The sequence below is a fragment of the Pleurodeles waltl genome, chromosome 4_1 (genome assembly GCF_031143425.1).
Source record: "Pleurodeles waltl isolate 20211129_DDA chromosome 4_1, aPleWal1.hap1.20221129, whole genome shotgun sequence".
Lineage (NCBI taxonomy): Eukaryota > Metazoa > Chordata > Amphibia > Caudata > Salamandridae > Pleurodeles > Pleurodeles waltl.
The window spans coordinates 859,504,260-859,518,343 of record NC_090442.1 but is presented as its reverse complement, the minus strand read 5'-3'; the positions used below and the strand labels follow the sequence as shown (position 1 = coordinate 859,518,343).

The window sequence follows — 14,084 nt, the reverse complement described above, 5'->3', positions numbered from 1 at the left end:
TCCAATGTGGATGTAATCACCCGGATGCTCCGAGCTTAAATACCACCTACTCAAGCACTCAAATTACAAGGCAGCTACCGGTTACAATGCCACTTGCACACTTTATAACAGCTGGTGTGGTGGTTGCTCTGAAGGCTATCACCTGTGTTGATTTGTTCCACAAGATGCAAAGGCTAAGTTCCGGGCATATAAATTATCATACCCATCAGGCATATTATTGAGAAAGAACACAGCATCGTTGCCCAAGCCTGAAGAAAAGGCTTGTCAACAACTGGGCAAGCTGAGGGCTGGACACCTATTTCACCTAGTTCACGAAGTCATTTGTATTGCTTGATGCATCAGGTCCTCCAGCGATGTCTTTCTATCTTACAGACTAAAACCGGCCCTAAACACATGGTGCAAAACATTTCCACATGAACGAGATCAAATGCCGTGCTCACGTTTTTAATAACGACACCTAATACAAAACAATTGGTATCAAAACTATTTAGAATGACACTATCGTGCCATAAACAGACCACACGGAAGACTAAAAGTTAATGGAAGGCTGACCTAGAAATCCTACGATTGGACCTGGAGTGGGACTTCTGTTGCTTTCAAATAAAAGTTACTTCACTGAATGAGAAACACAAAAGGTTATGGTACAAATATTCACATAGAATACACCATCCTACAAAAAGGTGCATTAATTAGAAATACGATTAGGCTGAAGGTGTTGGAGATATGTGGAGCCTGAAGCTGCCTTCAGGCACCTACCGTGGGCGTGCTGCCTTATTGCAAGGCATTGAATATTCGTTTTTAGAGATCTATCCGAAATGCTAGAATCGGAGAAGCAGCCCAACCGAACGCTAACCTTATTAGTCTTTACTTATATTTAAAAAAAATCACAGCAATAGCATTACTGCAGGCAAAGTGGCGATTTGATGTGGGTGGGGAGGTACACAAGATCTCCGAATATATACGACCTATGTAAAGCAGTGGCGGTTTCTGTATATGGGTGTCGGGGCTTCGCCCCCTTTAAAAACACAGCGTACATTTTTTTTATATTAAAAAAGAATACCCGCTTGTAACTTTATAAAACTTTATAAAACAGGGGGCACTATCTTCCCCACTCGCCAACACCAGTCCAGCATTATTGTTGCTCGACAAGTGAAGTGACGTGACTGACGTCACGTGCTCACTTCAACTGCTCCCTTGTAGGCAGGCCCAAAGTGAGTCTATTTGCTGGGCTGATAATCTCACAGCCCTGAGGCCTGTGAGGTCATCAGCTCAGCAAAGACCCTGCATCAAGGCCTAGTCTCCACCCCCTGATGACGGAGAGGCCAAGTTAGCCCAAGGCGTTTTTATTCAAGCCCTGAAGCGCTTAGCCTCCACGTCAATCAGGGAGTGGAGAGCATTGTCACCCCACCCTTTCCCAACTTGCCAGAGGGTGGGTGGGACCTCTCACCCTGTGACGAGCTGGGAAAGGGTGTGGCAGGTGGGAAGACTCGCATCAATTTTTGATGAGAAAAACAGTGCTTCGAACGTTTGATGTATTGACTAATTTGACTGAATCACCGAATGGAGGTATGTGAATTCGTGAATATCAAATAATATAGCCATAAATGTCTAAATCAAGCGCTGATTGGTTCTCGTTTGGTCTCCGGCAGGATGTCCCTTTCTAGACACCACATAACATTCACAAAACAATATAAAGTGCAATGTGCTTTGCGAGGACTGCGGGCTGGGGAAGGCATGAGGTGGAGTCATGGTTGGAGTGGGTGGCCTCTGTGGGCTGGGCACGGGTGCTGGAATCCTCCCATTGTTATGATGTTATTACTGGTTGGATTTGCAAGGGCCTTGAGCGGAGTTACTCTGCATATGGAGTCTTGGGAATTCCGAGGTGCACATGTGGCGCCTTGTGATTCTTTCAGTGACTAGTAGAAATTCGCTGTGCATGAATGTTTGAGTACTGTTGATAGGCTGGCTTTTTTATCCATGGCATGGGGTTCTCACAGAATGTTTACAGCAGGTGCATCATAAGTGTGCTGTGTATGAACATAATCACAGCCATTCAGCCTTCCTTTACGCTGCCACATCGCAGGTTCCTTAACTGCCTACAACATGGAGCACAACACCAGGGGTCAGACTGCTTTGTGATTTGCAGTGGTTGAAAGTAGGGGTGGGAGGTAACCTCTGCTCTACCGGCAGAGTTCACGGAGTTTTGCCTCTCCACCCTCGGCTTGGAGCACGTAGTTCAACAAAAACTCTGCGGCGGTGCTCACCCCTAGTTAATTTAATTTTCAAGCAGCAGGTTCTATTTAGGCTGCTAAACAAATGCATGTCTGCATTTTCCAACCTTATTGTCCCTGTCACATTTTGAAGTATCCACTTTGAAAATAAGACGTATCTGGATGCGCCTCTACTCACGTACAGGACAGATCAGTATGTCCCAAAAGTAAGCCCGCAAATGTGTGGATTTAACGAGTCGAAAGTTTCTTGTCTGGCTTGAAGTTCTGTACTTCATTATTCCCACCCAAAAAAACAAAAGAGTCATCAGCTTCAGTAAACATGCACGAGGAAGAGCGACCATGCCTTCTTTCCGCTATGACCTAATATCTAGCGCCGAGAAAGGGGTCTGGCTGTGAAGAGCTGACACAGGATGAGGAGAGCTCCTCTCCGCACAGCCCGGAGCAGAATACAGCAGCGTGAGCTTGACAGCATGCCAGGACAGTTCATGAGAACCATCTTTTGTCTGGAAAATGCAATATTGTCAGTATGTGGGAGACATCAAGTAGATCTCAGCGAGGGGTAATTATTGTCTCGCGCTCCTTTGTGTCTGAGCACAGTAATAGTACCGATCTCAAAGGTGCAATCTTTACATGCATGAATATAGCCACTAAATAGCCACCCAGAGATCTCGACTCGTTAATGAGTAAATGTTTTTCTCCAAGAAATCCTGAGATGTTGCGACCTGACCTTCATGCCCGACTGAGTGAACTACAGGGCAAGCCTTCCATCGGTGACACGAGTTACTTTCTACAAGTATGTAATCTAGAACTATGAGAGCCATGCGGCCTGTACTTGCATCAAGTACGTGTCTTCAGCTTACTCCCTCCTGCAAACCCCAGCAAACCTCCTGATCCATAGATCTTTCTTTTCCACACCCTTTCCCACCTGTCACCGCTGTGTGCTTCTCTGTGTTGCACAGTTGCGCACTGACTATCTGACTTCGCTCTTTATTCCCTGTCTCTCTGGTGCCTCTACGAATGCCGTGAGTGTTGTATCCGACCCCACAGGGCCCACCCACCTCAGGGATAGACTTAACTGTTTGGAAATTGTAGTCCGCACAGTGTCAACCTGGGTGCTCAAGTGTTACCCTTTTATGGTATTGTAACATCCCACTGAAATGTAGTGGATATGAATCCATGTGCGCAACCCTACTTGGGGAGCATTATGGGTAGGTGGAACTCTGCTGAATCTTGCAGAGTTTTTATGTAACTCCATGGAATTCCCTGGAGTAAAATTCCACAAGCTCCACCCACCCCTAATTAAAAGTTCATTGCCATGTCTGGTTTCGTGCTCTGTGTTGCAGTCGTTTCAGAGAGAAGTGAGCCTGTCATACAGTAGACTAAATGAGTGCTGGCTTCTAACTGGTGTTGATGTTTATAACAGTGACTGTGTGTGTGCGTGTGTGGTGAAGCATCCTTCAATACATTTGAATATTACAAGTGAGAAAGTACATTCCTCCTACTTCATAGTAGGTCATGTAACTGGTGCACTACTCATGTAAAGTGCTCCTATAACTTCGGGTTGAGTTTGCACTATATAAAACTCCAAAAACAAAAAACAAGGAGTAGTTTATCTTACCTTTTGTAAATAAATTACACAGCAAGAGTTAATCAATGACGTGCTGTCAGGTAGGGGCAATAGGTTAAAGACAACCTTATATATCTTTATTGCTGGTAAATCAAGTGTAAAACCACCAAGCACCATATGGGACCTCCCCAGAGCTTGCATTAAAAAAGACTGGCATGTCTAGACTGCGTCAGACAGCTGTCTCATGCTCCAGATCAGTACAACATGCCAGAACCGGCCAGTATTAACTCTAAGTCATGAACACCAAAGGCACAAGAGACCCTTGTTTTATTCCTACCAGTGAATACCCAAACCACCAAAACATAAGTGACATCAAATCAACTAGAGGCCAGCAGGACATTAAAAACACACGAGGTATTTTTTTTGGTTAAGGTTAGCATGAGTGGGTTTAAAGTGCACTGAGAATGGAAAAAACTGCTAATAGGAGGCCTTTGCCCGATTTCTTCATAGCAGGGTACTTTTAATTCCACAGTGGGTAGCACTAGGTGCTACCACTTGGATATAAAACAAAGGCTTTCAGCAACATGTGGAATAAAATGTACTGTTCCATAATCATGAACAAGCAGAAGGTAATCCAAAGAATTTTAAATAATACAGGCAAGTAAAGTGTAAAATGAAATGTAAATCACGCATCACTGCAAACGGTATGGAGAAGACCTATCTTTACACTTCGTTGCCTAGTGAGTGCAGAAACAATACCCTTTGTTGTTTTTGTATCACTAACTGAAGCATTTGCATTACCCTGTGTAGAGGGTGTGAGCTAGAAATCTCTTTTGATAATAAAATGCCTTTTTCCACAAAGCCCTATTACTCACCCACACACTTTTGTAATGTACACGTGGATCAGTTTGGTAATATGTATAAAGTAGTTCAATCACTTATTTTATTGTGTTTAATACAGTGCTGATAATTTGCCTTTCCGCATGGTAAACTATTCGCTAACATTTACACTCATGTAGTCACTCATAAAGCTACTCTATCTACATTGGCTTGCCTGGTGAAATGAAAACCATGTTCTTCGGCAATACTCTATTTCTCCTGATTATGTATCATCACAATCAATGGAATGCTATAATAAAAAACATATATTGGGACCTGGCTAAAATTCATTGCTCACTCCTTTGCCCCTTTATAGCATTGAGCCAATGGCTTTTATTTACTTCGCCTACTGACTTTTTCAGTGCCACGGCCTTGATTTTCTGTAATCCGAATTGACTTCTCAAGCTTTAGATTTTTATATGAATTCTAAGCTTTTTGAAACTCGGAATCAACTATTATACGCCCCACCACTTTTAAAAGTCACCAGCCGCCACTGATGTAAAGATGTAATATATTGTAATGGGAATAGTGACATATGTACCACATTTCTCACGGTAATACAAAGAATAATGGTTTCTTCGGAAGAAGTGTAACTCTAAACTTCCTGGGCTAATTGGATAAGAACATCAATTGAAGTGAGAATGTAGAGTTACATTTATAGGTATACTCCCTACATCAGTATGAAAAAGACACATTTCTTCATATCATAGGTATGCCATAGGTGTGCCATCAAGAGTGACATGAGTGAAATAATGTGCACTGGAACTATATACAAAGCATATGTACAGTAGGGTGTTGAACTTGGCCATCTCTGCATGACCATCCACAGAATTTTTGTCCTCACTCTTCTGTTTCCTAAAACCATTTGTATTGGCTTTTAGCACGCTGCACGCTTTATCAGTGTTAATCAGTGCTAAAGTGTTTGTGCTCTCCGTTCTGTAAACATGACAGAACTGATTTACACCCATTTAGCACATGTAAGTTACTTGTAAGTCCCTAGTACAATGGTACTACATATACACAGGGCCTGTAAATTACAGGCTACTAGTGGGCCTGTGTACAGATCCTGCCAACCACTTAAGTAGCCTTATAAACATGTCCCAGGCCTGCCATTGCAGCATGTGTGTGCAATTTTAAACTGCCATAGTGACCTGGCAAAACAAACCTTTTATCAGGCCTAAACCTTTGTTTTTAAGACACATAAGTCACCCCCACCCCAGGGTAGGCCCTAAACAACCCAAAGGGCAGGCTGCACTGAATTTAAAATGTTGGACATGTACTTTTAAATTTAACATGTCCTGGTAGTGAAAACCTCTTACATTCATTTTTCACTATTTCAGGGATTGCCTCTCCCATAAGATAACATTGAGTTACGTTATTAAATTTAATAGTGATAATTTTCAATTGGGAGCAGGTGGAATATCAAGTTTGGTGTCTAATAAATTATAAGTTAAAACTCCTTTTATGATAAAGGTGGACTTTCAGTCACAATTCTGACAATGCAACTTTTAGACAGTTAACATTTTCTTTTCCTAAACTGCAGCATGTATCCTGAGTGACATGACTAGTTATAGCTGGCAGTTGGTCGTGGCAGGATTGGCCATCTCTGACTGGTTGAGAGAGAGGAGATGTCGCTTACCACACTTGCACATCACAAAGGCTGTGCCTGAGCACACACCCAAAGACTTGACACTAGTCTTTTGTGACCTCATGCAAGTTGGGGCCAGGGCATACAGGCAGGACGTTCCATGCACCTCTGGGCACTGGAATCTCCAGAGCCTTCTCCTACTTCAAAGTAGGCACCAAGTATAAGTAATGGACCCTCAGACTAAGGAACCCAACTGTTCAGTACACTGTGGAAGACTTGAGTTTCACCCCCCTCAACCAGAAACCCAATTTCCAACATAGGGGTTGATACACATATGACTCACTAAAAGTACAGTATGTACAATATCTCAATTACTATCAGCCCACTAGTGCAGTTGTTAATGTTTCAACCCTACAAAAACTGTTACAAAGTGTCATCATCAGGTGACAGTTTCTCTCACAGTCAGCGGTTACCTCACAGCCATCAATTTATGTGGGCTGTCTAATAATAATCCTTTGACGGCGTCTGATATCAGACTCCCAAAGATATCTTACATTCATCCTGCCTGATCCAACCCTACAGTGTCCTGACATTGGGGAACCTGCATATTCTATTTTGAGTTATCGCTCATTAATGGCTGCTACCACGTTTTGGCCTTGACGATGATCCTGTTTAAAATAATTTATAAAATATTTTTTCTAGCATTGAAATGTTGCACAAGTGGACTGCTATTTATTATGATACTGTACGCACTGTGTTCTTGGTCTTAGTTATGTTGTTTGAAAATATACATTTGTATCAGCCTCTAGTATTGTATATATGCTTTGTATATAGAACCAGGGCACATTATTTCACTTGTATCACTATTCACTTTCACTATGCTATCTCGTTGGAGCACATATAACACTATGCAATGTGTCTTTTTCATACTTAATACGTTTAGGCTTATACTTCCTCCGAGGGAACCATTGCTCTTCGCATTATTGTTCTGTCCATGTTCCCAGGAATACCAGGTTGCATCAAAATATTTAGCATACATTTCTCCCGTGACAATCTATTCTCGTGATATTTAGGCACAGACTCCCAAGAGTTACTTTTAATGGAAAACTGATTAGAAGCAGCCACTAACCAACTTCTAAAAAGCAGCTACTGCTGCAGGAATGCCTTTAAATGGAACATATATTGTAAGTGAAATGCATTCCCACTGGAGAGAGAAACATAATCACGCACCTAATAAAAGGGTTTTTGCTGATGTTATCAAAAATTGCTGGGAAAAAACAAAATGGAATTGTGATGTAATGATGTAGATATAATGCAGGTGTGCTCATGTGCCAAAGTTATGTTTTGTGGATGAGAAAGTAACTGCCAAGATCGATCGTACAGATGTGAAATGTTATGACAGAACACAGTTTGAAAAAATTAAAATAATGTTTAAAAAGCTTTGCTGAGCAAGCATCATGTTTGTTGCATCCTCTCAGGAAAAGCTTTTTTGTTTTCCGGCAAGAAACATTTAAATTGAAGGAGGCGTGTTGCTGCTGGGGAACAAAAATAGCAATAGCCCTGATGCCATTGATTTGTCCTTCTCCCAGGTCTAGTAAAGTAATGAATACAGATGAAGACATTTATGTAGAGATAAATTATCCTAGTGGGTACATCACCCTTAGCTACTCCTTCTACCCGGCTGAACCCCCTGTGAGATACTCAATACAGTTTGTAAGAGGAGAAGGACAGAAAACGAGAGCTGTCATACGTAGAAATGTGTAAAGCTTTGACAGTTAAATTTTTTAGTAAATTTAAATATGAATAATTTGCTTATATTATTCATGTCCATATACTGTAGAAAAAACAAAGCAGCAATTATTTTCAATCTATTTACTGCATACCAACATCCTACATATATTCACTGCTCCAACAGTGCTTCAATTTAGGACAGAGTTGAAGATGCACCTCTTTAAAGAATACTACATCACACAGAATTAACAGTGCACAAACCCGCAACCTCTCCTATCACTCCTTAACTTTATGATTGTCTTTGACCCTATACAACTCCGCACGGCCTTTTGGCTAGGTTCATGCTATAGAAATGCAACACAGATACATATATACATAGATACAGATGGGCAGATTTACAAGCCCCTAGTGCCTCCTTCACCACATTAGTGTCATATTTGTTTATGCTAATGTGGCGTTAGGAAGGCATTTTTGCAATGCCGGATTTACAAAGTGGAGCAATGCATGCATTGCGCCACTTTGCACCCTCTTGCGCGACATTATACCTGCGCCAGGCATAATGTATGCAAGGGGGCATTCTGGCATTAGGAGGCCCCCCCAAAATGGTGCAGTAAAATCTACAAGATTACACTGCACCATTTTTTGCATCATTTTTAATGACTGCTCAGAGCAGGTGTTAAAATGATGCACCCATATTAACCCATAGGCCTTCTTGCACTTTGGTCCACTAGTGTCAACATTTTTGATGCTAGTGGAGAACAGCGCCACAATAGCATCAAAAATGTTGACGCTATTGGCCTAATGTTCACCTTGGTGCACCATATTATAAATACGGCGCAACCATGTGCGCTCTTATAAATACGGTGCAGCCATGGTGTCATTAGGTGGGTCAGGGGCGATGGAAGAAAACTGGCACATCATTGCTGATGTACCACTTTCTTGTAAATCTTCCCCTGAGTGTTTTTACATTCATCACTTTTCCATTATTAAACATACTTTACTGACTGTTCCATTAAAGACCGTTGTCAGTGCCTTAAATCGAATTGTCCATGGGAATTCATGCTTGATCAATGTCTTCTCTGTTTCAAATCACATCTCCCTGCCCCTTGAAACCGTTTTTCACTTACACTTCAGTATCAGCATTCCTTTCCATTCCATCAGTCAAGGTATCTATGGCATAGCAGTATGCACAACCTGACACATAGGTGTTGAACAGTGTAGACAGTGGACTAGCAAGGGTGTCATGAGACCTAATCCAAGTAAGAAAAATGACCACTTTTAACCCCCAGTGTTTAGCAAAGGACTACCATAGATTGGGTGGAGTGTGCCCCTCAAACCTTATGGGTTTTCTGCTGATGCACCTGCTGCATCATTGTTAGCTATGCCACAAAGCACGGAACGAAACTGGTAGAACAATTTCCTTTTAGCAAATCTCCGCCAGCAACAGCTCAAAAATATGTGGAACAAATTAAATGTAGCTGGTACAGTGGCGTAACAATAGCCCCGCGGGCCCCCTCAGCTGCTCAAAGCCACGCACCTGCGAACTGGCTGCCATTGTGCATGGGTGGGGGGCCTGGCCTTAGAGCTCCTGAGTGTGTGGGGGGAGGAGCCCCCTTCATGTACCTTGTAGGGCGGTACCCTCAAGTTTTGTTATGCCACTGAGCTGGTAATGTATTTAAAGTCATTTCTAACAGTGTAAACAATACTTACACGAGTCCTTATCCTTGAACAGTCCAGGTGTAATCATAAAACTGAACAGCACATTCCCATGTGCGCTTATTCTTGGCAAAGGGAATATCTTCCTGCTGGTTATATTGGCTCCTAAAACAGCATCACTGTTTCCATAGCTGGCTAAAATGTATGGTCCTTCTCCAAGGCCTGTAAAGCAATAAACAGATAAAATAAATGAATTTTCTATTTTTGTCATCACAAAGAATGTGCTCTATAATTTGATATCATACTCATCCCACATACTGAAGTGCAATGATTCAACATTGGACTGAACAGTCATCTCTGGAGAGTTAAGATGAGGTTGGTGTCAAATTTGCTGAGTTGACTTTTGGCAACTATGTGCAGTTTTTTTAGCTTTGCTGAACTCGTCAACCTTGTGAAGTTGTTAAAGTTTAGATACATGTAGTAGATGTAAATTCATAGAAAAAGTAGAATTTGGAAAAGAAAGAAATCATCTGCAAAACTCTCTCTTTTTTGGTAGATTGGAAAACCGCAAAATATCTTTACAATAAATTTCAACCACACAAAAAATACAACGTTCACCATGTTGAAATGTTCAGCTGGACACAAGGTAACAGAAGATGGAGATAGGATGGATAAGATTGCTTTAGCTATGAGCAGTTTAGTGTGTGTACATCAACACTGGAGTAAAACTTAGTCAGTTCTGACCCCATGGTTATTATCGAAGGAAAAGGTCCTCAGCTAATCAGCCATATAAAAGATACAAAACTACATCTCAGAAGGAAACAGGCATTCTTCTATAGAAAACCTACAGCTGTTACACCATTTAAGTCCTGATGTGTTAATGCCAGAAAGGCGGGTGCTCTTTAAAGATCAATCTAGTCATTCTGTTTAGCAATGCTCCTGATGAAGAACAGCTTGATATGGAGTTCTCATAGGGAATGGCCCTTGCATTGCTTAAAATCCACAAAACACTACTTCCATTTTTTGGATTACCAGGGCTGTGGTGTCATAGGTATGAGAATGAAACTCAAAAATACCTCACATTGGGCCTGATGCACAAACCTATTTGCATGTGTAAATTGAGTGTAAAATGGCCAACAGCATTTTTTACAAGTGTAAAACCTCATTTGCGATTCACAAAAGGTGCTTTTGCTCACAAAGACTTTCTTGTGAGTGATTTTACTCCAAGCAAAGCTGTGAAAGTCAACATTCTAAGGGCCTGATTGTGAGGTGCTCATTATATTCTGACTGGTGCGTAAACCCCCACTCATACACCGGTTGGAATTGCAAGTTAAAAGGTATTTAATACATTTGATATTTATTGGATCCATTAAATGCCTCAAGGTTCATTAAACTTCAGCAGCTCAAACCTGCTGAACTTTAACATGGCGATTGTGTAGGGTATTGTTAGACTTGACAGCCTTAGGGTGGTCACCCCCAACTTTTTGCCTGCCTCCCTCCACTTTTTGACACTGTTTTTGCAAATTTTAGGACTCAGCGCACATTGCTAACCACTGCTAAAGTGCATATGCCCTCTCCCTTAATTCATGGTAACATTGGTTCATACCTAATTGGCCTGTAGATTGAATGCTACTAGTGGGCCTGCAGCACTGGTTGTGCCATCCACATAAGTAGCCCATTAACCATGTCTCAGGCCTGCCATTGCAAGGCCTGTGCGTGCAGTTTCACTGCCACACCGACTTGGCATTTAAAAGTACTTAAGCTCCCCTTTTTCTATGTATAAGTCACCCCTAAGGTAGGCCCTAGGTAACCCAGAGGGCAGGGTGCTGTGTGGGTAAAAGGCAGGACATATATCTGTGTGTTTTTTATGTCCCGGTAGTGGAAAACTCCTAAATTCATTTTCCACTGCTGTGAGGCCTGCGCCTTTCATAGGCTAACATTAATGCCACTCATAAACTGTTTGAGTGGTAGATTCTGATTAGAAAGGGGTAAACAGGTTAGTATGGCCAGAATGGTAATACCAAAGCATGCTGACTGGTGAAGTTGGATTTTGTGTTACTATTTCAGAAATGCCAATTTTAGAAAGTGAGCATTTCTCTGCACTTAAATCCTTCTGTGCCTTACAATTCACGTCTGGGCTTGGTTTGTTGACAGCTCCCTTGTGCATTTTACCCAGACAACCACAAACACAGGATGCTCAGTCACACCTGCACACATCTGCATACTGAATGTGTCTTCCTGGGCTGGAAGGGTGGAGGGCCTGACACTTACATTTCAAAGGGTAGTGGCCTGCCCCCACACAATGGACTGCCAAACCCCCTACTGGTACCCTAGCAGACAGTATTGTACTGAAATGGGGCCTTGTGCACTTCTAAGCCACTCCTTGAAGTCTCCCCCACTTCAAAGGCACATTTGGGTATGTAAACTGGGTCCCTGACCCTACCAACTCAGACACATCCTGGGAAAGAAACTCTGAACCAGAACCTGCAACCTGCCAAGAGAAGCTACCTGGCTGCCCAAAGGACTAACCTGGACTGCTGTGCTGTAAAGGACTGCTGCCTTGCTGTTGCCCTGCTGCCTTGCTGGCCTCTAGCTCTGCTGTAAAGTGCTCTTCAATGGCTTGGATTGAGCTTGCCTCCTGTTTCCTGAACTCTCAGAGCCAAAAAGAGTTCGGGCCAGATGTAGTAAGGTCCAAATTTGCGATTCGGAAATTGCGAGTCGGTGCGACTCCCAATTTCCGAATCGCAAATTCGGATGCAGAAAGGTGTCTCAGACACCATCTGCGACTCGCTATGGGGTCGCAAAGACCCACCCCATAGCGAGTCCCTGCACTCAAAGGGATGGTGGCCTGCTGAAGTCAGCAGACCTCCATGTCTGTGACTGCTTTTTCAATAAAGCATTTTTTTGTTTTGTTTTGCAGCCCGTTTTCCTTAAAGGAAAACGAGTTGCAAAATAAAAAAAATAACGAAACCATTTGGTTTTGTTTTTTCAGTGTAGGCAGTGGTCCATTGGACCACTGCCTGCTCTGAAAAAACCTTTTGCCAACATTCACAAAGGGGAAGGGGTCCCCTAGGGACCCTTTCCCTTTTGCGAATGAGTTACCACCAGTGTGACACTGGTGGTAACTGCGATTTGCGATGCGAGTCGCAAATAGGAAGGGAACACCCCTTCCTAATTGTGAATGTGCATCGCAGAAGGCTGTTTGCATGGTGCAAACTGCGATTTTCGCAGTTTGCACCATGCAAACGGCTTCCTACATCTGGCCCTACATCTCTGCAAAGAACTACTTGTGCGGCGAAAAACCGATGCACAGCCTGCTGGAAATGACGCACATCCTGCTTAGCGGGGAAAGAATCCCAGCATTGCCGAACCAGAACAATGCAGCCCGGCTTCCCGAGTGGAGATTGATGCAGCGCCTGAGTTGAGACCGGAACTTCGACGCACAGCCCACTGGATCGACCCATTGCTGAGCCAGAACGATGCAACCTGACTTCCTGCAAGAGGAATCGACGCGGCGCCTGCGGTGCAACAGAAATGATGATGCAACACCCACCGGATCAATGCAGCACCTGTGACTTTGTCCTGCGCACCCCGGATTTCCACGCATCATCCCTGGGCATCAAAATACCCTGCATCACTAAGAGGATTCAAGCCTGCGTGCCAGAATTAGACGCAAAGACCTTGCCGCGTAGAAAAGAATCGATGCATCATCTGTGTGCGCCCGGAAATCTGACACACACCTACCTTTTTCAACACATCTCCTCTGCGGGCTTCGTGCCTGTAATTTTGACGCAAACCAGGTACTTTGTGCTTGCAAGAGACCATTGTTGCTTTTAAGAACTTAAAACGCATGTATTTATCAAATCTTGGTCTTTTTGACCTTAATCTACTCAGATATGTATTCTAAATTGTTCTAAACCTGTGTGGTGTATTTTTGTGGTGTTTGCACTGTGTTATTGCACATTGCCTCCTAAGTTAAGCCTGACTGCTCAGTGCCAAGCTACCAGAGGGTGGGCACAGGATAATTTGAATTGTATGTGACTTACCCTGACTAGAGTGAGGGTCCTTGCTTGGACAGGGGGTAACCTGACTGCCAACTAAAGACCCCATTTCTAACAGGTATTAAATATACCAAGCAAATTTTGGTGTGTTAAACTCCAAAATCTGCATGTTATTCCCCCAAAACTCAGAATAGGTGTCATTTATCGCACCCGATAAATAACAAACCCCAGGGTATTTTTATCCGGTTAAAAAAATAGCACTTTTATTTGTAATCAGGCCGCTATATGTAAATGCCCTAAATTGTTTTAACTCATCCACAAACAAACCTGCTTGTCTTTTTTTCAAAAACTCTATCAAAATCCATTCCCACCCTGGAAGTAGTTAGAAGTTTACCTCTCTTTAATGTAAGAAATAATGAAACACTCTTCAA

The 14,084-nt window shown here is 42.7% G+C and overlaps 1 protein-coding gene across 1 annotated transcript in view; it reads right to left on the bottom strand.

Annotated features, from left to right (window-relative positions):
- Positions 1-14,084, bottom strand: part of OTOGL (otogelin like) — a 1,080,166-nt gene that overhangs the window by 330,766 nt on the left and 735,316 nt on the right. The window contains exon 30 of the mRNA XM_069227564.1: positions 9,707-9,874. Coding sequence (XP_069083665.1) covers positions 9,707-9,874 — 168 coding nt within the window. The remainder of the gene's footprint in view (positions 1-9,706; positions 9,875-14,084) is intronic.